The 24,223-nt window shown below is 42.7% G+C and overlaps 2 protein-coding genes and 1 long non-coding RNA gene across 4 annotated transcripts in view; all 3 read left to right on the top strand.

Moving 5' to 3' along the window:
• Window positions 1-6,172, top strand: part of ZC3HAV1 (zinc finger CCCH-type containing, antiviral 1) — a 51,878-nt gene extending 45,706 nt beyond the window's left edge. Inside the window, exons 11-13 of the mRNA XM_040259970.1 lie at window positions 91-221; window positions 599-729; window positions 2,966-6,172. Of these exons, the coding sequence (XP_040115904.1) occupies window positions 91-221; window positions 599-729; window positions 2,966-3,246 (543 nt within the window). The 3' untranslated portion in view covers window positions 3,247-6,172. The remainder of the gene's footprint in view (window positions 1-90; window positions 222-598; window positions 730-2,965) is intronic.
• Window positions 6,173-7,278: 1,106 nt separating this feature from the next.
• On the top strand, window positions 7,279-23,927 carry LOC120877645. Of its 2 annotated transcripts, none has more exons than XR_005724372.1 (2): window positions 7,279-7,291; window positions 20,120-23,927. It is a non-coding gene; the product is annotated as an uncharacterized LOC120877645 (long non-coding RNA). The 2 variants fall into 2 exon arrangements; XR_005724371.1 differs by having other exon boundaries at window positions 7,284-7,296.
• Window positions 10,353-23,927, top strand: ZC3HAV1L (zinc finger CCCH-type containing, antiviral 1 like). The gene is made up of 4 exons (XM_040259982.1): window positions 10,353-10,905; window positions 12,054-12,189; window positions 17,842-18,100; window positions 19,719-23,927. The coding sequence occupies exons 1-4, from the start codon at window positions 10,535-10,537 to the stop codon at window positions 19,853-19,855; spliced, it is 903 nt and encodes a 300-aa protein (XP_040115916.1). The 5' UTR covers window positions 10,353-10,534; the 3' UTR covers window positions 19,856-23,927.
• Window positions 23,928-24,223: the final 296 nt, after the last annotated feature.

Below are 24,223 nucleotides of genomic sequence, written 5' to 3'. Positions count from 1 at the left end.
GGATTCTTTGCCAGCTGAGCCACAAGGGAAGCCCCATCATGCCTTAAGTGTTTCCTGCTTCACATTTACATATTTTTAAATTTCTTTCAGTTGCTTGAAATCCCTAACAATACTCCAGAATATGCTAAAGTAAGTGATCATTTTAAAGCTTCCATGAGAAATTTCAAGATTGAAAAGATAAAGAAGGTCCAGAACTCACAGCTCTTGAAGGCTTTTAAAAGGTGGGTGGCCACCTTATCGGGCTTCTCTTGACATAAAGTTTGAAAGGATTAGTGAAGACCTATCTTTGAAGATTTATATTCACTTTTTAATTTTAGTGGTCAACAGTTTCTTCAATCTCTAGTTGTGTTTTCATAGTGTAAGCTCAGACTTCTCTGTTTCAGTTTTAGCTTTACAGTTAAATGCTTTCATGCATCTATCATTTAAAAGTTTTCATATATTTATTTTTTTTATAGCTGTTGCCTTAATGTTAGTAGCTCCATTCTGAAAGCTGGTGGAATACAATTTTACAATAATTAGACTTTAGTTGGGATTTATGTTATTAACTGGAGTGGGTGAGGAATGTTCTCCATGTTAAGTCTCACGTTTTCCGTATTAGCAAGAAAATGGAGATGAAGAGAGAAGAGCAAATCCTATTTTGTGCAACAAGACGCAGCGACGTGGTATCTATCTGTAAGAATAATTTTGACTGGGTCTTACATGGAAGTCTTGACACCAAATATGGAAAAGGTTTGTATGGAATAGAGAAGCTGAACAAGTAGAGCCAACACTTGGCTCTACTGTACACTTTCCTATTATGAGATATATTATTTTGTATTAACCAGTACCTGCAGGCTTTTGCATTCCTGGAGAAAAAATAAGCTCATGTTAATCTGAAATTTCCAAATTAGAGTGGGAAGTCACTGTGGAACTTGGTTCCTGCACTTTAGCCCTGCTTCCTTCCTGTCTTCTGTGCTTTATGGGAAGGGTGGGGTGCGGAGACCAAAGCACCTCGTAGATCTTGCAAAGTCTTCTCTCTTGTTGATGACTTTGTCTACCATTGCTACTCAGTTCTGGCCATGGCTCTTGCTGACCTATGTCCATCCCTTCTCTTGCCATTGATGGATTCTAATCAAAGAAGGAGATGAGGTCTTTTCCCATCACAGGTCATGCTGGTCACACCAAATCTTTTTGGCTTTCTTTTTGTTCTTAAATTCCTTCATGCAACTCAAAATCCAGAAACCCAACCAAACAAAAACCAAAGAATCACTCACCTTAAGGCAACAAGTAATAGTTTATCAATATCAATTAATTTTTCACAGAATCTCAGATTTTGCAATATAGACTCTTTTCCTTCAATGGGCAGAAAGACATTTTCTGTTGTTCAGTTGTTAAGTCATGTCCGATTCTTTGCAACCCCATGGACCGAAGCACGTCTGGCTCCTCTGTCCTCCACTATCTTCTGAAATCTGCTCACACTCATGTCTATTGAGTCAGTGATGTCATCCAACCATCTCATCCTCTGTTGCCCCCTTCTTCCACCCTCAGGCTTTCCCAGCATCAGGGCCTTTTCCAATGACTCAGATCTTTGCATCAGGTGGCCAAAGTATTAGAGCTTCAGCTTCAGCTTCAGCATCAGTCCTTTCAACGAATATTCAGGGTTAATTTCCTTTAGAATTGGTTGGTTTGATCTCCTTGCAGTCCAAGGGACTCTCAAGAGTTTTCTACAGCACCACAGTTGGAAAACATCAATTCTTCAATGCTCAGTCTTTTTTGTGGTCCAACTCTCACATCTATACATGCTGCTGCTGCTGCTAAGTCGCTTCAGTCGTGTCCGACTCTGTGCTACCCCATAGACGGCAGCCCACCAGGCTCCGCCGTCCCTGGGATTCTCCAGGCAAGAACACTGGAGTGGGTTGCCATTTCCTTCTCCAATGCATGAAAGTGAAAACTGAAAGTGAAGTCGCTCAGTCGTGCCCGACTCTTAGCGACCCCATGGACTGCAGCCTACCAGGCTCCTTCGTCCATGGGATTTTCCAGGCAAGAGTACTGGAGTGGGTTGCCATGACTACTGGAAAAACCATAGTTTTGATTATATGGACCTTTGTCAGCAAAGTGCTATCTTTGCTTTTTAGTGCGCTTTCTAGGTTTGTTATAGCTTTTCTTCCAAGGAGCAAGCATCTTTTAATTTAATGGCTGCAGTCACCATCCACAGTGATTTTGGAGCCCAAGAAAATAAAATCTGTTACTGTTTCTTTTCCCCCATCTATTTCCCATGAAGTGATGGAACCAGATGCCATGATCTTAGTTTTTTGAATGTTGAGTTTTAAGCCAGCTTTTCCGTTCTCCTCTTTCACCCTTGTCAAGAGGTTATTTCGTTCCCTTGGCAATATTAAGAATAAAAATAGGAAATTTGAATTCGTCAGGAAATGGTTGTTGCTCTGGTGAGTGTGGAGATATCAGTGATTATCAGAGGTTGTCTTGTAGTTGAGGACGGTAGATTGAGTGTCTGACCAGCTCTGCCAGGGTCAACTTGTTGGCTCATGTCACATCTCTCATCTCTCCCTTTTCCTTTCCCCAGGACCTTCCCACAGTAGTAAATGATGTTTCTTCCTTAAAATGTACACAATATAAAATGGCCTTTGTTGGAGTATCTTTGGTTTATTAGTTACAACGCAACTTGCTTGCATGAACTGGACAACTGTGATATCAACAGTTGGTCATTCTACCCAGTGGTTCAACATTGTACCTGTGAATTCCACACAGTTGCAAATGTTTCTGTTAATTCTGTCTGGTTATACACTGTATTCAAGTGTACTTGCATAATAAACATTTTCCTAAGTACAAAGGAAAGTTATTAGTATCAATAAGGTATTGCTGACATATACTTGGTCAATGCCTATCATCTGATCATGTGTAAATAATCTTATAACTACATACCTTCTTTTATAATAATTCTTAACCTTTTTCTTCTGATTATTTCTAGGAAACTACTTCACAAGAGATGCCATTAGTTCCCATAAAAATTGCCCGTTTGATTCCAAAAACATCGTTATGTTTGTAGCCCGAGTCCTGGTTGGAAATTTCATTGAAGGCCATATGAGTTACCAGAGTCCCCCTCCGTGGTATGACAGCTGTGTGGATACAAGATTGAATCCCTCTGTTTTTGTCATCTTTCAGAAAGATCAGATTTACCCAGAATATGTGATTGAATATACCGAACTAGAGAAATCAGAGAAACCAGACAAACACTGCGTGATTAGTTAGAAATGATGGCTACAGCCTCATAAAGGATGTCATAACCATTCTGTTCACTTAAAGAACCCGATCTTCCACAAAGATAATAGTTAAACTTACGTTTTCTTTCCTATAAATGCCTTGGATTAGTGGTTCCCAAACTTTGCTGCACATTTGAATCATCTAGGAAGCGCTAAACAACCCCACTGTCCAGGGGATTTCCCTAGTGATCCATCCAGTGGTTAAGGCTCTGCACTCCCAACGTAGGGGCACGGGCTCGACCCCTGAACTAAGATCTGGCATGTTAAAAAAAAAAAAAAAGATCTGGCATGTTGCGCAGTACATGCAGCCTTAAAAACAATTTAAGATTTTTTTTTTAGTGTCCAGATTACATACCACCCCAACTAAATCACTTTTTTGGGGTTGACCGCCAAGAAGAGGATTGAAATGTGTCATAAGTCTGGGAATCACTCATTACCTTAGATGTAACTGGTAAAGACTCACTTCTAAAACTTTTGTTAATGCAGCAACCTTCTTTCCCCCAACCACTCTTAGTTGATTGCATGATTTTGTTTTGTTTTGGTTAAATTGAAAGAAAATTTATTTGGGAAATTTAAGTGAAATCTAAAAATTCCTATTGAAATAAGGACATAAGACAGTACAGCCTTGGAAAATTGTGGAAAGCTGGGGGAAAATACATAGGAATATAGTTGCGGGGGGCGGAAATGTAAGGGCAATTTAAATGCTGGCAAGATATAACTGCAGTACTGTACCTTATCTCTGTGGTAAGACTGATTTGAGGGCATGCATTTCTTTATCTCTACGTTTATTTAGGGTACTTCATCCAAGTTGACGCTTTCTGAAATGCAATAAAAAGAGCTGCTAAGTATGGCTCAGAGCGCAGCAACCAACTGGAATTAACTGCCCATTTGGGCAAAGTAGATATTTATATTCTAACTAATATGATTACAGAGAAGGCTTTTTTCAGGTCAGACATACATGAAGTGCTGGTATTTTGGGTGGACCGAGTTGCAGTAACCAGATTCACACAATCACGACTGATAAATCCGAGTGCTGTTGTAGTTATTCGCTATGTTAGTTGAAGCTCACCAAGCAATTAGGGCCATTCTACCGAAGCATAGGCCCCCTGAGGAGGTGAGGTTAGTTTCCTAGGGAGACAGAATCAGGACGAAGGGAACAGTGCCGCAAACAAGCCTCGCACCTGCGAGGGGCTTCTTTTTCTAAATATAACAGATTGTGTGGAATTGTAGCACAATCAGTTTTTAGAGCAGCTGAGGTGCCTGGACCAAGAGTTCCTTTCTTATTATGAATGAGGGTTTTCCTTCCAATTTTCAACATTCCATACCAGTCGCCAACATTTCATGTTATAATTACTTCCAGCAGATATGTTATAAAAATTAATTAGCATTAGAGTTGATTTTATATTAGGTTTTTAGATCGGTGCAAAGATCTCTACAACTCTGGCTTAAAAGGGCTCACCAGGGACTTACTTCCCTGGCAGTCCAAAGGTTAAGGCTTCAAGCTTCCACTGCAGGGGGCACAGGTTCAAACCCTGGTCAGGGAACCAAGATCCCATATGCCACGTGGCCAGACTAAAAAAAGTTTAAAAATCTAAAAAAAAAAAAAAAAAGAGGAAATCTACAGATTGTCGAAATGGAGAAAATAAGGAAGTACTATATTCTTGCAGGCGAGCTGTAGTTCATACACGAATGTCTAGTGAGACATTCTACATTCGTATAGGGTGCAGAGTAATTCCTTACTGTGAGCAGCTGTCCAGTGCACTGCAAGATGGTCAGCATACTTGGCTCTCACATACTAAATGCCAGTAGCGCCCTCTCCCCGACTCGCATTATGATGGCAACCACAAACCTTATCAGATGTATTCACCATTTTCAGAGCAAATAATTTGTATGATAACATCCCCTTTGCTGTCCTGAGATGATTCAAATACTACAATCTACATGAATTTTCTTAAATAATCAATTTATTACCCTAACTATTATAATGGAGAAATAGAAGGCAAGAAATTTGTAATAATGATAAAATGAATATCAATATGTAAATGCTCCTGCATGACCACGCTATACGACATCATGAAATAGATATTTATTTCTACTGATAATGAATAGGTTTGGATTTAAGAGTCGATCGGAGGCTACTTCCTATAAAGAAGTACTGGAAAGATTAGAAGTATAGGTGACACCAGAATGAAAACCAGTATTAGGGTAAGTCATAAGAGACCATATACCTTTTCTGTATGTAGTTAGGGGAAGAACGAAATTATCTTAATTGAAATAAGTTTAGCAGGACAAGACAAATGACAGATTGTCTAAGAGGAAAAAAAGAATTATATCCTTTCAGGCGAGCTATGGATCCTATATGTGTCTAGTAGGACCTTAGAAAGTCGTATAGAGTACCGAATAAGTCTTCTGTGTATGGGACTGACCCATACACCATAGGGACATCTCATCCCTAGCCGCATCCACTCAATGCCAGTAAAAGCCTGCAATTATTACAGAACCAACAAGCCATCAATTTCCAAAAGACCACAGTAAGACTCACTCAGTTAATATCTAGCATCTTTAGATTACTAGCCTCCATAAGGAGTCCTCCTATAGATTAAATTGGATGCTTGCCTCCCAAATCCCTGTTTTTAAAAACACTTTACATCTTGCTTTGATCATTTTTAGCACCTGTCTGACTTAAAGTTGTCCGCTTTTAGCATTAGAGTGTAAGCTCCATGAGAGCCGAGTCAACCTGTCCTGTTCACTGTGCCACACTGCATACCCAGCTGAGTGCTTGATACACTGGATAAATTTTGTTGAATAAAGTTCAACTTCTTATAATTCAGTAGCTGAGTTGTATTTCTTCTTGTTCTCCTCCCAGCTCCATTTGAGATTCTAATACAAGAAAATAAATATTAACTTCGGCTCCACTGCTTGTATTTGCTCTATTTCCAGGTATCTCCTAAAAGATAGTCACCTGCAGACACTTGTTTTTTCAGTGGGGGAGAAGGGTGGCTAAAGGATGTGAGTTGCCCCTTCCAGCTTCATCATTCCTGGACTCAGTGACCAAGGAGCCTTTAGCATACCACCAGGGGAAGACTGGGGGGTGGTGATGGAGAAGCCCGCAGTGGGTTGGTACATCTTCTGTTTAGGGGAGAGGGAGACAGTGGAAACTGCTGACACCCCTTAGGAGTGGGAACAGGGCCAGTGGGAGGCAGCTAAAAATGTAAATGATCAGCAGAGTTGTCCAATTAGTAACGCCTTCAAAAGTCCTTCTCCACTCTTTCTTTTTTTTTTTTTTTTAGGAAGGAGTATTTTTATTCATTTTTGGTGGCACTGGGTCTTTGTTACTGCATGTGTGCCTTCTCTAGTTGCAGAAAGCGTGGGCATCTCATCATGTTGCCTTCTCTTGTTTTGGAGCATGGGCTCTAGGCGCATGGGCTTAGTTGCCCCAGGGCACGTGTAATCTTACTGGACCAGGGCACGAACCCATGTGCCCTGCATTGGCAGGCAGCTTCTAGGGTTTCCCAGGTGGCGCTAGTGGTAAAGAACGTGCCGGCCAATGCAGGAGACAAAAGAGACACGGGTTTGATCCCTGGTTTGGGAAGATCCCCTGGAGAAGGAAATGGCAACCCACTCCAGTATTCTTGCCTGGAGAATCCCATGGACCGAGGAGCCTGGTGGGCTGCAGTCCGAGGGGTTGCAGAGAGTCGGACACGACTGAAGTGACTTGGCACTAGCACTTCTTAACTGCCAGGAAGTCCCACCCATTTGTTTTTAATCACAAAGCTTTGGATGGAGACAGAAACCATCTGTATGGCAGCATGCGCTGCTCAGCTGTGCAGGACTCTTTGTGACCCCATGGACTGTAGCCTGCCAGGCTTCTCTGTCCATGGCATTTCTCCAGTCTAGAATACTGGAGTAGGTTGCAACTTCCTCCTCCAGGGGATCTTCCCAACTCAGGGATTGAACCCGTGTCTTCTAGACTGGCAGGCTGATTCTTTACCACTGAGCCACCTGGGTAATATGGCAGCATTCAGTTCAGTGCAGTTCAGTCACTCAGTCGTGTCTGACCCTTTGCGACCCCATGAACTGCAGCACGCCAGGCCTCCCTGTCCATCACCAACTCCTGGAGTTTACCCAAACTCCTGTCCATAGATATGATTAAAGTGAAGGTAAAACTGCCATTTGATTTGGACCTCAATGGAAATAATATATAGCCAACCCATCACTGTCAAAGCGCCCACACTCAAATATATAGAAGTGACATCAAACCAAGCAAATGTTTTGAGTTTTTCTGTTTAGTTATATGTTCTATTTGTTTATTTGTCATAGCAGGCGCTCACATTTTTCAGAAATGTTTGATGTTGCTACTCCCCAAGGTTCGATCCTCCCAGCTCTGCTTTTCTTTATTTGTGCTTAGTGAGCTTATCAACTGTCAAAGCTCCAATTTCCTTATACTCTGATGACACTCAAATCAATATTCTCTTCAATCTTTTTTAAGCTCTTGACCTGTAAATTCAACAGCCCACCGAGCATCTTCCCATGGACCATCTACTGCAAACTCAACACAATAAAAATTAAGATAATAATCCTTCAGCTGTTTCTCCTCTGTTTTTTCTTAATTCTGTCTTGGTTTTCTAGAAATCCATTCTTTATTACAGCCAGAGATCTTTCCAAAACATCTGTCCCACATTAGAAGTGTTCAGGAAAATGACAGATACTTTTGTTAATTATGAAAATAAAGATTACGTAGGGAAATCTACCATTTTAAAAAGTCATGCCTAATGAAGTATTTAGGATTGAAGTATCTAGAAATATCTACAAATTGAAACTTATAAATTCTCAGCCAAAACAGGCACATAAAATAGGACAAAGTGTTAAGACTTTATAACCCAAGGAAATTGATACATATGGGTGCTTATTTCACTATCTTCTAATTTCCTGCTTGAAAAATTGTCTACTACTAATTAAAAAAAAAAACCAACATAATAAAAAACACCTATCCTGGGACTTCCCTGGTGGTATAGAGGTTAAAAAACTGCCTGCCAGTGCAAGGGACAATGGTTGGATCCCTGATCCAGGAAGATTCCACATGCCAAGAAGCAGCTAAGCCCGTGTGCCACAACTACTGAGCCTGTGTGCTGCAATTATTGACGCCTGTGCTCCACAACAAGAGAAGCCGCTGCAGTGAGAAGTCTGTGCACTGCAACGTAGAGGAGCCCCTGCTAGCTACAACTAGAAAAAACCTTCGAGTAGCAATGGAGACCCAGCACAGCCAAAAATAAGTCTTAAATAACATTTATATGTAATATTATATATAATTTTATAATAGAATATTAAATAATCATAATAAACACTTATCCTACAATATAGCCAAGCACTGTTGTTTCTTTCTTTTAGGGTTTATTTTTTTATTTATTTTTGGCTGTGCTGGGTCTTCATTGCTGCGTGAAGGCCTTCAGTTGCAGTGTGCAGACTTCTCATTGGAGTGGTTTCTCTTGTTTTGGAGCACAGGCTCTAGGTGTATGGGATTCAGTAGTTGCCACATGTGGGCTCAATAGTTGTGGCGCATGGCTTAGTTGCTTCTTGGCACATGGGATCTTCCTGGACCAGGGAGAGAACCCGTGTCCCCAGCACTGGCAGGTGGATTCTTTACCACTGAGCCGCGAGGGAAGCCCCTAGCCAGGCACTGTTTTTAAGTGCTGGGGATACAGCAAGGAACACAAAATTCCTGCTCTCATAAGCTTGAATTCTACAAATATATAAATAAATAAGAAGAAAAACATGAGTGATAAGTTCCATCCAGAGACCAGGGTGCTAATTTAGAGTGGGAGGTTAGGAAGGCCTTACCAAAGAGAAGACATTTAAGCTCAGTTTTGAATGACCAAAAGACTTCTAGAGTGTGAGGCAATGATGCCGGGGAGCATTCTAGCCAGAGGGATCACTCTCCAGCTGAGATTCCTTCAGTTGCTTCCCAAAGTCTTCTGAAAGTCCAACTTTCTTAACATGGCAGAAAAGATCTTTGAGCTTCTGGCCAGTGGACTTTCTCTTTAGCTTCTTCACGTCCCATTAACTTATTTAATCTTCACAACCACCTTGCAAGACAGCAACTCAGTCAGGTGAGTTCCTCAATCATGTTTTATCCATCTCAGTACTCCATGGCTGCATTAAGAGTTGGTTCAAAAAATGCTCATTAAATCAGCATGGCCTTGGGCAAAAAGCTCTTTAACAAACCTTCCCTGGTGGCTCAGACGGTATAGAATCTGCCTATAATGCAGGAGACCTGAGTTCAATCCCTGGGTGGGAAGATCCCCTAGAGAAGGGAATGGCAACCCACTCCAGCATTCTTGCCTGGAGAATTCCATGAACAGACTGTATTCCTGGCAGGCTACAGTCCATGGGGTTACAAAGAGACAGAGAGGACTAAGCCACCAACATTTAACAAACCTACAGGTCTAAACCAGTGCTGTCTAACAGAAACATTAAGTGAGCCTCGTGTGTAATTTTACATTTTCTCATAGCTGCCTTAGAAGTGAAAGAAACAGATGAAATTATAACATTTTATTTAAATATTATCAATTTAACATCGTTAATATAAAATTTTACAGTTTCTGCATTCTAAAGCTTCCAAATCCAGTGTACGTATATTTCACACATCCCACTTCAAACTGGTCACATTTCAAGCATCCAAAAGCCACCTGTGGCTAGTGGCTAAGTTCTGAGATTGCCTCCCTAAGGCTGCCCAGCTATTCACCTTCTACCACATTACCTGTTCCATTTTCTTTGCAGCCCTTACTGCTGCTGCTGCTAAGTCGCTTCAGTCGTGTCCGACTCTGTGCGACCCCAGAGACGACAGCCCACCAGGCTCCCCCGTCCCTGGGATTCTCCAGGCAAGAACACTGGAGTGGGTTGCCATTTCCTTCTCCAATGCATGAAGGTGAAAAGAGAAAGTGAAGTCGCTCAGTCATGTGTGACTCTTAGCGACCCCATGGACTGCAGCCCACCAGGCAGCCCTTATTAGTATCTCCCAATTCCCTCCGACTATACAAGTCCCTCGAGGTGAGGACTTAACCTTGAAGGGTGCCTGACGCAGAGCAGGCGCCGGATCAGGATTGTGCTCGCCTGATCTGAGCCCCTGATGGCCCAGGGCCCCAGGGCTGTTCTCTCGCACGGCCTCCCCTCGCCCGCCCTTTCCCAGGCCCTTCCCGGGAACCGGGTTTGAAGTCGTGGACGTGACTGGGAGGAGTCTGCCCGCCTCGGATTTCCGCAAAGGGAGCCGGGCCGCGACCATGGCGGAGCCCACCGTGTGCTCCTTCCTCACCAAAGTGCTGTGCGCCCACGGCGGCCGCATGTTCCTGCAGGACCTGCGCGGCCACGTGGAGCTCTCCGAGGCCCGGCTGCGGGATGTGCTGCGCCAGGCCGGGCCCGACCGCTTCCTGCTGCAGGAGGTGGAGGTGCGGGAGGGCCCGTGGGACGCCGAGGCCGAGGTGGCGGCCGGCGCGGGCGGCGGCGGCGGCGGCGGCCCGGCGGCCTGGCGGGTGGTGGCCGTGTCCTCCGCGCGCCTCTGCGCCCGTTACCAGCGCGGCGAGTGCCAGGGCTGCGACCAGCTGCACCTCTGCCGCCGCCACATGCAGGGCAAGTGCCCGAACCGCGACTGCTGGTGAGGCTGCGGGCCGGGCGCGGCGGGGCGGGGCGGCGGGCGGGACGCGAAGGACTCCGCGCGGGGGCCGCGGGCCTGACCCGTCCAGCCGGGAGCGGGACCCAGAAGGAAACGAGAACGGGGGTCGTCGATCCGGGCCGGACGACCCCTTCTGGAAGGGCAGAAGGGAAGCCCGGGGAAGGGGCCCCTCCACGTCCTTCGGTTGGAGGCCTCCCCCGCGCTCCCAGCTGCGGAACGAGACGGAAGATCGTCTCAATTTGGGTTTCTCAACCACCTCTCTCCGCCTCCCCCCGCCCCAAATTTGCAGCTTCTTCTCCCTCCCCGCCCCCGGTCCTCCACAACAGGGCCGGGATAAATCAGGGCTTTTGAGTTCCTTTCCTCCAGGGGCCCTTTTGCAGCCATTTACGGACCCCGTGGAATTCACGGATCCTTTGTCGAAGAGGTCGGCTCTTCCCACTTAAACACAGTTTTAGCAGAAGAGGGTCTGTGCTCTGTGGGTTTAGAACGCGCAATCTAGGTCGACCCCCGCCAGGAAACGGAGGGTGGGGTGATTTGTGTAAGGTCGTTCGATTCTGCCTCCTGACTCCAGTCTTCCTGGGAAGACTCGAGCGCCCCGAAGTGGGTGGGGGAGGAGGCATGCATTCTTTTTAAGGTTGGGGGATGGTGGGCTGGGCAGCCGTTTGGGGTGGAGAAGGCCAGTGCAGACGTCTGCCGACCCCACCGGCTGGGACCCTCCGTCAAAGCAGGTGACTGGGGGAGAGGGTCCCCTTGGCCGTAAAGTATCTTTGTTCAGCGTGAAATGGCTTTGGGAGGGGAGTTACTTTATCCCAGCTTTCTTATTATCAGAGCTTACTAGACCGTAAGGGGGTCCAGGGTTTCCGTGGTGGCTTGGACCGTAAAGAATCTGCCTGCTATGCAGAATTTGCCTGCAATGCGGGAGACAGGGATTCGATCCCAGGGTCAGGAAGACCCCTGGAGAAGGCAGTGGCAACGGGCTACAGTCCATAGCGTCGCAGAGTCGGAGACGACTGAGCGACTAACACGCAGGATACACGCCAGACTGGAGTTGAAAGCCACCCTAAGATAGGGATTTGGCGATCTGGCTCCATGCTCATCTGGGCCTCTGATCCAGACCTTTGTGGTTCTAGGTCCACCTGCACCCTTTCTCATGATATCCACACGCCTGTCAACATCCAGGTTCTGAAAAAACAGGGACTGTTTGGTCTCAATGAGGCCCAGCTTCGGGTCCTGCTTTTACAGAATGACCCCTGCCTTCTACCAGAGGTGAGTCACCAAGCAAAAAAGTCGGGGAAGAACATCAAATGTTTGCTTACCCAGGACAGCCTGAGGGGAGGGGACAGGTGTGGTACAGTGGTGACCTTCCTGGACTCTGGTTTTATTGGGCTTTGATACACTTTGACATACAAGGAGTGATGGACCTGTGTGGGACAGAAATAATAATAATGGTTTATGGAATTTTTTTTTTTTTTTAGTTCTTACTGAATGCTAAGTATTGATAGTTCAATTATCTTAAGCTATTAGTAACTAATGAGTGAAGTATGCCTGTCCCCATTTTATAGGTGAGGCAACTGAGGTCTGATTAAATAACTTGTCCAAGGTCACAGTAAATGGCAGATTTGAGTTTAGTTTTGTCTGATTATGAAGCCTCGGTTTTGTAAATTACCTGTTTATACTTTTGCTGGTTTTTCTATCTAGGCATTTGTCCTTTTCTGTTAATTCATAAGATATCTTTAACTACAAATCGCTTTTTGGGTCACATTTGTTACAAGTATTCACCCCCATTTATTTTGGGGGGCTTTAGATATTAACTTTAATTGCTTCACAACTCCATAATGTAGTTTCAAATGCTTAAAAAGTACTCATTATAACTGCTATAATGGCAAAATTAGCACACTTGTATCTGTTTAGCTATACACAAAGAATTTTTCAAACAAAAGAGTTGGAATCACTAAAGAAGATATTACAAGAGGTGTCCAATTAAAAGTAGAGTTTTCTAATCTAGCACAATGATTCTGTCATAGACAGTTTCTATGTTGGTGACACTAGTGGTAAAGAACCTGCTTGCCACTTCAGGAGACATAAGGAGACACAGGGTCCATCCCTGGGTCAGGAAGACCCCCTGGAGGAGGGCATGGCAACCCATTCCAGTACCCTTGCCTGGAGAATCCCATGGACAGAGGAGCCCGATGGGCTATAGTCCATAGGGTTGCAAAGAGTCAGACGTGACTGAAACGACTTATCACACACACACACACCTTGCCAGAAAGGGGATGGGAAGAAGGGAGGATGTTAGGAAGACAGAGTAGCTCATGATTGTGATCCCCCTTTAACTCAGAGGAATTTCAGGGTCTACAGGGAAGAAATTCAGAAGGCAGGAGGTTTGAGCTACAATCTTTGGTAGCTCAAAAATGGGTAGAGCTCAGAAATTGGTAGTTGGTAGAGGCTGCCCTCCAGGCAGCAGTCTATACTCAGAAGTCTGGCGTCAGCCTTAGGAGCTGACAGGCTTCTGCTTGGTGTCCATGGGCTTTCTGATTTCAGGTTCTGAAGCCAGGTTTGGTATGTCACGAGCCAGATTCATTCCAGCCATGTTGCCTGCTGCAGTCCCAGCAGCAGCTGGAGCAGGTGCTTGGCAGGAAGGGAGAGGCGGATGCGGCACCTATGGGACAGTGCCAGTTCTACTTACCTTTAGTGTTTATGGATTTTTTTTTTGACTAATAGAAACTTAGCGTTTTTATATTGTTAAACGTACTGAATTTTTTTCTTTATGGCTTCTCCCTGAGTGTCCTGGGTCCAGCCTCATTTTGTCGTATTACTCTATGTCAGTGTTCTGTGAGCAGCTGAGGGGTTGGCTGCATTTATGACAGGAGCCTGCCTTCAGGCTGATCATCTGAAGCTGGTGGTGTGTGTCATGGGGGCTTCCCAGGTGGCGCTAGTGGTAAAGAACCCGCCTGCCAATGCAGGAGACATAATGAGACACGGGTTCGATCCCTGGGTAGGGAAGATCCTCTGGAGGAGGGCATGGCAACCCGCTCCAGTATCCTTGCCTGGAGAATCTCATGGACAGAGGAGCCTGGTGGGCTACAGTCCATGGGGTCGCAAAGAGTTGGACACGACTGAGGAGACTTAGCACACAGCACAGTCATGTGGCGCAAAACACGGCCCCTTAGACAGCAGGGACCATGGACAAGCAGGTGAGTGAGGCAGAAATGGTACCTCGAGTCTCATGTGTGAAAATACCTGATGATCCCTTTTTTACCTCTCTGCCAAAGATTCAGTACACAGTGCAGGTCCAGTATATGTAAAACATCAATAAGGGCTGGGACTTCCCCTGTGGTTCAGTGGTTAGGACCCTGCACTTCCATTGCAAGGGGCGCAAGTTCCATCCCTGAATGGGGAACTAAGATCCTGCATGCCATGTGGTGCCCCCCCCAAAAAAAGCGGGGCCACATATTGCAGTGTGTATGGACATGCTAAGTTGCTTCAGTCGTGTCTGACTCTGTACGACCCTATGGACTATGGACCACTAGGCTCCTCTGTCCGTGGGATTCTCCAGGCAGGAGTACTGGAGTGTGTTGCCATGCCCTCTTCCAGGGTATCTTCCTGACCCAGGGATGGAGCCTGCATCTCTTACTTCCCTGTATCGGCAGGCAGGTTCTTTACCACTAGTGCCACCTGGGAAGCCCAAATATTGTGATATTATGATTTATAATAAGAAATATATATTTGCTCTTCATCTCTGTCTCTGGCACAGAGTTCCTAAAACTCTTGAAATTTCCTGAATGTTGAGAGCAATAAAACATTACTTTTGTTATGTTCATGTGATGACTTTTGAAAAGTTCCTAGGTGACATGGGGACTGGTTTCCCTAAGAACCAATTACATGATTAGAAGGTTGGAGCTTTCAGTCCCACCCCCAGTCCTGGGAGGGTAGTGGGCCTTGAGGTTGAGTTCAGTTACCAGTGGCCAGTGGTTTAATCAAGGAAGCCTCCGTAAAACCCCAAAAGGATGGGCTTTAGAGAGCTTTCAGGCTGGTGAGCACGTGGAGGTCCTGGGAGAGTGGTTGCCATAGAGAGTCTGGAAACTGTACCCTTCCCCCATGCCCTTTGTGTCTCTCCCATCCAGCTGTTCCTGAGCTATATCCGTTGATGCTTCCCCAGTGGTGCTAGTGGTAAAGAACTGGCCTGCCAGTGCAGGAGGAGGTCTAGGAGACGCCAGTTCGATCCTTGGGTCAGGAAGATCCCCTGGAGAAGGGAACGGTGATTCACTCCAGTATTTTTGCTTGGGAAATCCCATGGACAGAGGAGCCTGGTAGGCTGCAGTCCGCAGGGATAATAAACTGGAAATTTAGCAAGTAAAATGTGTCTTTGAGTTATGTGAGCCTTTCTAGCAAATTAATTGAACACAGGGAAGGGGTTGTGGGAACTTCTAATCTGTAGCTGAAAGATCAGAAGCACAGGTGTCAACCTGGACTTATGATTTGTATCTGAAGTGAAGGCAGGCTTGTGAGTGGTGGTTTAGTTGCTAAGTCGTGTCCTTGTGATCCAATGGACTGTAGCCTGCTAGGCTCCTCTGTCCATGGGATATTTCAGGCAACAATACTGGAGTGGCTTGCTATTCCTTCTCCAGGGGATCTTTCCGATCCAGGGATCGAACCCGGGTCTCCTGCACTGCAGGCAGATTTTTTTTTTTTACCAACTGAGCTACCAGGGAAGTCCTGGGCTTGTGGGACCAAGCCCTAGCCCTTAACCTGTGTGATCTGATGCCACTCCAAGTCTGTCTCCTGGAGATCATGTCAGACTTGAGTTAAATTTGTGGGATACCTGGTCAGTGTCCGCTGAGAATTGCTTGGTGGTGTTGGAAAACACACACGTTGGAAATATGAAAATATACTTTGCTGATATATTTGAAAACTTTCATGAAATGGGCAAATCTCTAGAAAAATATTGCATGTCAATATTGATTCAAGAAGAAATAGGAAACCAGAATCATTTTTTTAAAAAATAAAAGCATTCAAATAAAAATGTAAAAAACTCACAAAATCAGAATGTTTGGTAAGTCTTCCACAAAAGAGTATTAAGCCCTTATGGATCTATTGCTCAACTTTAACATATCTTGAAGGAATAGATTTTCTGATATGGGGGCTAGATCTGGGGTCTATTTTCTTTGATCTCCTGTACATTCTGGAACCAGTATTATACTGTTTAATGAAAGTATGTTATATTTTAAGATATGATATTGTTAGTCTCTATGCCCTTAACTCTTTTCCAAATGTTTTCCCTTTAATCGATTCTCACTTGTTTCTTTTTTCAGATAAGTTTTTACAGTCATTTAAATTCCTAAAACTGGTTTGTAGGAATTCTTTGGGGGAAGTAGGAATTGCACTAAAATTGTGTGTTCATTTCAGAAAATTGGCATCACAATTGCAGGTAGGAAGCCATTTAAAAAATTTATTGATTGAGATATAATTGATGTACAGTAAATAGTATGTTAGTTTCACATGCATAATGTTTAAATACATGATGAAATGATCACCAAATAAGTCTAATAACCATCTGTCTCCATACAGTTTTTGTTGTTGTTGTTCAGTCGCCAAGTTGTATCTGACTCTTTGTGAGCCCAAGTTTGCCCAAGTTCATGCATGTCCAGTGAATCAATGATGTGTTGGATGGCATCACTCCATACAGTATTGACCATATTTTTATGCTGTATGTTATATTTATGTGACTTCCTTCAAGATGGGAAGCTTGTACCTCTCAATTCCCTTCCACTGTTTCACCCATTGTCCACCTCTCTGTCCTTGGACAACCACCCCCTTGTTCTTTGATGTCATTTGTGGTATCAGTCCCTGGTCATCTGGTCATTTGTGTCCAGTAGAATTGCCCACATTTTAGGTTTGACTAATGTGTTCCTCTAGTATCATTTAACATGTTCCTGAATTTACTGTAAATTGATTGATCTGGAGCTTTGATTGGATTTAGGCTTGAATTATGTAGCAAGAATTTTTTGTACATGTGGTATATTGTTAGGGTGACTAATGGTCCCCATTTGCCTGGGACTGAGGGGTTTCCCACCTTGTCATACTTTCCTGCTAAAAGGTCATATTCCCTATTGCATCTTGTCAGGAGGTACACAGTGTCTGGTCCCAATGCAAATATTAATAGTGCTCCTTTTAAAATGCCCTTGTCTGGATAATAAATTATCTGATCACGCTGCCTGTCCAGATTGGTTTCCCTGGAGGCAGAGGCTGACATAGGGATTGAGGTATGTGTGATGTATTGAAGAAGGGATCCTTGGGAAAAATATGTAAGGTAAAATAGTGGGAGGGGAGAGCTACAAGGAAGATGGAATGGCCTTGACTTGATTCACACAGAGGCTTGGGAGCAAATATTACTAACTTTGAGGTTCTAGCTTTGAGGCAGGGGTCCAGCCTTTTGTACCTGCATAGAAGTCACTCATTGGCTACCGGCTTTGGGAGAGGAGGGCAGGCCAACTGTGAGTCAAGGTCAGAGAGGGGCAGCTGAATGTTAGTTGCAGCTAGGAGAGATGTGGGCCTTCCCAGGTGGTTCAGTGGTAAAGAATCTGCCTGCCAGTGCAAGAGACGTGGGTTCAATCCCTGGGTCGGGAAGATCCCTTGAAGTAGGAAATGGCAACATGCTCCAGCCTGAAAAACTCCTTGGACAGAGGAGCCTGGTGGGCTACAGTCCATGGGGTAGCAAAAAGTCAGACATGACTGAGCCACTGAGTACACACAGGAGAGATGTGAGTGGAGGAACTATTATATACCCATCTGCCTTTCACCCTTGGGGACTTTAACAGCCATCAGTGATCTGAGGGTGCCATTTAGAGATACTGTCCTTTACTGTCTTGAGATACAGTGAACACAAACATCCTAAGTGTTGCTTCATTTCTGTACCAGGTCTGTTTGCTCTACAACAAAGGTGAAGCCCTCTATGGTTACTGCAACCTCAAGGATAAATGCACCAAGTTGCACGTGTGCAAGTCCTTCGTCAGGGGAGAGTGCAGGCTGCAGAAATGCAAGCGGTCCCATCAACTCATTCATGCTACATCCCTGGAGCTGCTGCAGGACCAAGAACTGGAGATCTCAAGTGTCGTTAATTTTCAGATCATTTCCACCTACAAGCACATGAAGCTGCACAAGATGCTGGAAAATAAAGGTGAGACTATCAGAGATGAACAAAACGCTATCCACTGAGCTGGAAGTGAGTCTGGGGAAAAAGCACGTTGTAGGTTGATGGCTGCTGGGTCCTTGGGAGGCTTCATCAGTCAGTGTTCTATGATATTGAACTGTGCTTCTAACCAAAGGAGGGAGGGTCGGGTTCGAGTTTATTTTCAGCACTGCCCCCAAGTGTTTGGACAGTGTAGCTTCTTGGTTAGCTGAGGATCAGGAAGTAGGAAGGACAGCCTTAACCTCTTTTTTGGGAAAAAAGAGGGCTTCCCTCGTAGCTCAGTCAGTAAAGAATCTACCTGCAATGCAGGATACCTGGGTTCGATTTCTGGGTCGGGAATCTCCCCTGGAGAAGGAAATGGCAACCCACTCCAGTATTCTTGCCTGGAGAATCTCATGGACAGAGGAGCCTAGCAGGCTACAGTCAGTGGGGTCGCAAGAGTCGGACATGCCTTAGCGACTAAACCACCAGGGAAAAAGAGGAGGAAGGTGGGCTAGAAACATATATAGTTATCCATACTGGAAACATAAGGATAATGTAGAGATGGCTTTCTTTTATTAAATTGAAATAAATTTTTTTTTCTTAAATTTTTAGGAAATTTTAAGCACATTACAGAAGAATTTGGAAAATAGAGAGTAAAAATAAAAATCACATATGACTCACCCTAATCCACAATAATTGGTACCATTTAATTACAGGCCCTTCAGTCCTATTACTAGAAAATACCAGTCCAGTGGTGGTCAGAGTCTGCAGCAGTTTCGTACCTTTTGTTCTCATGTTATACAGCATCATAAATATCATTCCATATTGCTGCATAGTCTATCCTTTTTTTTAAGGTCTATAAAGTGTGAACTTCCCTGGTGGCTCAGCGGTAAAGAATCCACCTACCAATGCAGGAGATTTGGGTTCAATCCCTGGGTCGGGAAGATCCCCAGGAGAAGGAAATGGCAACCCACTCCAGTGTTCTTGCCTGGGAAATCCCATGGACAGAGGAGCCTGGCGGGCTTCAGTTCATGAAGTTGAAAAAGAGTCGGACACAACTTAGTGACTAAACAACAACAAAGTGTGGTTTGGTCTTCTTTTAATTATAGTGTGAGGGTATTTATTCCATGAGATTTGTTTATAGCTGAAAATCAGAGGGTAGTAGGCTTGGAAGAATTGCTGACGGAAAAACCAGATATCCAAAATCAGAGCCTCTGAGCTTTAACATGGAAGTTCCTCATGTTGGAATAGTAGAGACTGACCTGATGAGTGGAGGCTTGAAGGTAGGGAGGACTCTGTATGTATCAGTGTCAGAGGCTATGTTGGTGGGTCCCTAAATGGTGGCAGAGACCTCCCAACCTATTTGATGAGTAGGGCCTGTCCCTGTCTTCATCTGGTCTTGTTTAATGGGTCTCTCCTAACTATGAATTGTGACTTTCTGCTTGCTGTCCAGTATATAAGTACATATGTAATTTTTTTAATCCGGAAGACATGAACTCTAAATCCAGAGCGTTGGGAGTTTTACCAGAGATCTGACTAGCTTGGGCTGATGCTCCCAACATAAAATGAAATTTTGAGTGATAAAGGAGTATCTTAGGAAACCTCGTCTCTTTCTTCTTTTTAGATAATTCAGCTGGTCCTGCTGAGCGTTCCCAGGACCTTGAGAAACGAGGAGGACACGTAGCTGGGGCTGCAGAGGCCCGACCTCTGGTCTCTGGCCCTGCTGCCTCAGCCAAGAAGCCACGTGCAGGCAAACCTTAAGGGAGTCAGCAAGATAAGAAGATTGTCCAATCGGAAGGGCTAAAAACAAAGCTTCTGTTGAGATTCGATTTGTAACTGTTCATTCACTTAATTGTTTGTTAATAATAGCCATAATAATACCTACCTCACAGGTTGTGGTAAGAATGAAAGAAGATGGGAAAGGAGAAAATGTCAGATTGGGAGGATGAAATTGGGGCTGAGTGGTTGGGGGTGAGGTTGGATGTTAAACAGGCTAAGAGAGTGTAAAACCTGGAGGGAGATGAGGTCAGTCCTGGGCAAATCCTGCAGTTCTGGAGAGCCTTCCCAGGCTGGCTGGGTAGAGCTCTTAAAGACACAGACTCCTGCTGACCTCTTCTGGAACCCAGCCAAGTGCCTATCTATACGTTCGTATAGAGTTCACCTTGTGGTGTTCAGAGAGTACACACACTTTATATGCTTTTTTTTTTTTATAGTCCATAAGCATTTCTCCATATGTGTTCACATTTATAAAGCATCATCATTTTTTATGCACAGATACACTCATATATCATCCTTTGCTTCACTAGTTCCATTATTCTGAGATATTTTGAGTCTTTCCAACAAATTTTGAATACAGCTTTTCTTAAAATACACATAATATTAACTTTTAAGTTATTCTTTGCTTTTGCTTCACTTATATAGTTGCTGAACGATACTCTTGATTTTCATTTCTTTAAAAATATATGCAGGAATTCCCTGGCAGTCCAGTGGTTAGGACTCTGCATTTCCACTGCAGGGGGCACGAGTCAAAAAATATATTATCCATATCTGTATGCCAGTAAATACTTTTCTGTGTGTCTTCTTTCTATATGTCTTTATTTTGTACAGTTTGTACGTGCCCTTGAATTGCTGGAGCCCTCCTCTGTGCTGATGTGAGTTGGCCTTTAATTAGGCTCCTTAAAGTTTTTATAAAAGGATGATGACTGTATTTGATATGATATCCAGCCCTTGCGGATCCACCCTCAGCCAACTCCGCAGAGAATTTAACTTTTGGGTGCTCACCAGAGATTTTTACCTCACTCTGTCTATCTCCATTTCTTATTAAACTTTTACCAAAGCTCAGATTCCTATAGTGTGAAGGAAGTGTAGCTCATATATTCCACCGAGTTGTGTCCATTCTTTCTGTGATTAAGATGAACCATCAGAAATCTAAATACCTTGCCCATTCTGTACTGACTTCCTGCTTCCTCCTTTGTCTCTGCCCCTGCCTACCCAGCTGGCTCTGTCGAGTTATACCCCAGTTTAGTTCTTTGTTTTCATCAAGGGGTACCACAGAGATCAGCTTTGTGAATTTCTTTCCTGTGTTTGTTGTAGTAATAGCCCAAATATTGGTGTGTAAAGTTTTTTCTTTTTTTTTTTAAATTTAACTGTCTGGCAATAACATAACATTTGAGGAATAGGCCAAATTGGTGAGCTTTTCATCCAGCTAAACTTACTTAATTTAGAAAATTTTTAATCATGAAAATTTTTCTTTTCCGTTGAGGGAGATGAGTAAATATGTCAATTTTAAAGTGAGAAAGTGCTGTGTTTTCTTCTGATGGACAATGAGAGCCATGCAACTTAATGCTAATCGCGTCACTTTGATTGCCAACAACAGTATTTCTGAAAACTCTTAGATTTTGCATATCTTGTTTCTTTTTTCTTTGTTATGATTGCTCCTGGTGATAACTTTGTAAGAAAAATCTTCATATTTTATTACCACTTACATTTTATTATTTTACTATTATATTTCTTTTATAAGCCATGTGAAATCCTTAATGGAAACAGTGTAGCGTATAAAAGCATATTCTTTACATCTTTGGTAGATTTTTACATTATTGTATCCTTTTTGTATATCTTTTTTAAATTTTATTTTTGTGTATCTTATAATTATGCCTTTATATATGAAGTTATTGACTCTCTAATCTTTGTTGCAATATTTTATTCAATTCTATAATATTCCATTTTAATCTTTGTTCCATTAGTAGTCATTCTGTATAAACATTTTATGTACTCATACCTGTCTCTCTTATTTTTAATTGATGAGTCAGCTGTTGGAGAGTTATCAGGTTAGAGTTTTCTTTGACAATCCATCAGGGCTTATCAGATGAAGCTGCACGTCTATAAGCTCCCTCAACTCCAAATACCCTAAATTGAATGACTGACTTTCCTTCAAACTTGTTCCTCATTTTGTTCTTAATTTTGAAGTGTCCCCACCAAATGACTTAGGTGAAAACCATGCAAAGTGTCCTCTACTTTTCTTTTCTCCTTATTCCGTGTCAGATTGATTACCCCATGTTGGAGAATTTTCCACCTTAAAAATTTCTCACATTTTTGCCCTTCTCTACCCCTTTCTTTGCATCCCCAACCCACTGCCTTTATCTAAGCCCTCATCACTTCTTGTATTTATTTTATAGATGGATAACTGTGGTTTTTAAGTCATGTCTTGTTAGAATTTTGTGGTAGGCCTTGGTAGCCCCCTTGTAATGTGCACTTCAAGGATGGTAGCGCCATTGTAATTTTTCATATAGAAGGCCTTTGCTGAGGTCATTGATCTCCTTACTACCCTTCTCTCCCTTTGCTGTCTGGTTAACCTTTTGAAATGCAGACCTAATGGAATTGCCATACCTTCATTGGTCCCCATCATGGAGAGCAGAAGTCATAAAACTCAAATCCCTACAGGGACTAGAAAGTTAAGGTAAATGGACAAAGTGAGATGGATGTGAGAGGAATGAGAGGAGAGAGGAGGTGCTGTGGCATATTGCCCCATCTGAAAGGGGCACCTGCCACCTGCTTCCACATGGGAATGCGGGACCCAATTTGACATATCGTCCAGTCTCTTAAAAAAAGCCAAAAATCCAGAAATTTTTATGAGCTGTTTGCTAATTTTTAAATATTGGCTTTTAGTTGAGTTTTTAAAATGCAGGTCAATATTTTGTGAATTGACCTACTTGCAGTTTTTGGAATGTGCCATTTTATCTTGTGATTCTGTTTGTAAGTGATGCTTCTTCTAAGTAACGCTCTTTCCTTCCTCCTGCCTCAAAACCTGGCAAAATTAGGTTCTTTAAGATTCCAGGTTAGCCTTTCCTGACCCCAAGACAGGCAGTTCTCCTCATGTTCTCAAAGCTCTAGCACTTACTACATTACATTGCAATGCTTTGTATTTTTATTCCCTGGCTTTGAGCAAAGACATTATTTATTCTTCTTGCAAAATTATACACTTGGTAGTTAAATATTTTTTGCCGTATAATGAATTAAACTCTTCATTTTCATCTATTGAGTCGGTATCATATTGCTCTTCATTGATTCTCTTTCTCCTCACATATTTTTAATATTAAAAAATATTTTTCCCATAAGGAATGTCATATAAAGTAAACACCCTTTTGATACTTCAATTTGAATTGTCTAGGTCTAAAATTACCTCTTTATGGCCTATGTTTATGATGCTAATTCCTTCCATCAAGGAATAAAGTCTACATTATTGACATATTTCTTGATTTCTTTCTATATAATTTAATCATGTTTTTGTCTAGATTTTGAATATACCTTATTGTATAAATTCTGTCCTGGCTAAATATGTCAGTATTGCTACTCAGTACGGGACTCTCTATCATTAGAGTGCTATTGAATTTCAAAATATTTGTCTTTAGATGAATTGTCTTCATCCTATCAGTATTAGATGGTTTGTATTTATCTTTTCTTATGTATTTCTGTTATATCTTTGGTTAAATAAAATTGTAATAACATTTTGGATATTTCTTCATTAAATATGAAGTTAATTGTTGGCTTTAAATAAATATTCTTTATTATAATAAGTGAAATAGCATCTTTTATTCTTGTTTATTGAAAGCTTTTGGTAGGAATTGTTATCTTTTGATATAACTGTAATTTTAATCATTTAAATCATCTAATATTATTATATTAATGGTTTTCATGATATTAAGGCATCTTTAAATTCTTGAGTAAGCTCCACTTGATAATGGTATATATTCTTTTAATGTATTTTTTTATCTTATTTGGTAATTTTCAAGTATACACATCTAAACATTCATAAATAAAGTTCATTTACATATTATGTGTGTGTAGTAAGTTCCTTTTATTGCTATATTCTGAAAAAAATATTCTAGGTACTGTTTTGACCTTTTGTAAATTGATGTGTAATGTTATTATAATTTTTATTAAAATTTTTGTCCAGCTTTATTGAGATGTAACTGACATATAACATATAACATTGTGTCAGTTTAAGATGTACAGGATGATCTGATCCATATTTCAAACTGTTTACCACGATAAAGCTGGTTAGCACATCCATCCCCTCACATTCATTATTAACTGGAAAATAATGGATTACTGTATCATTGAATTACTGTA

Source organism: Oryx dammah, unplaced genomic scaffold (genome assembly GCF_014754425.2).
Source record: "Oryx dammah isolate SB20612 unplaced genomic scaffold, SCBI_Odam_1.1 HiC_scaffold_18, whole genome shotgun sequence".
In the NCBI taxonomy this organism is placed as follows: domain Eukaryota; kingdom Metazoa; phylum Chordata; class Mammalia; order Artiodactyla; family Bovidae; genus Oryx; species Oryx dammah.
This window is presented reverse-complemented; position numbering and strand designations above follow the sequence as displayed.

Coding starts and splice junctions, on each gene's coding strand:
- ZC3HAV1L (XM_040259982.1), top strand. CDS start 10,535: ATGGCGGAGCCCACCGTGTGCTCCTTCCTCACCAAAGTGCTGTGCGCC. Junction 10,906..12,053: donor TGCCCGAACCGCGACTGCTG/GTGAGGCTGCGG, acceptor TTGTGGTTCTAG/GTCCACCTGCACCCTTTCTC. Junction 18,101..19,718: donor CAAGATGCTGGAAAATAAAG/GTGAGACTATCA, acceptor TCTTCTTTTTAG/ATAATTCAGCTGGTCCTGCT.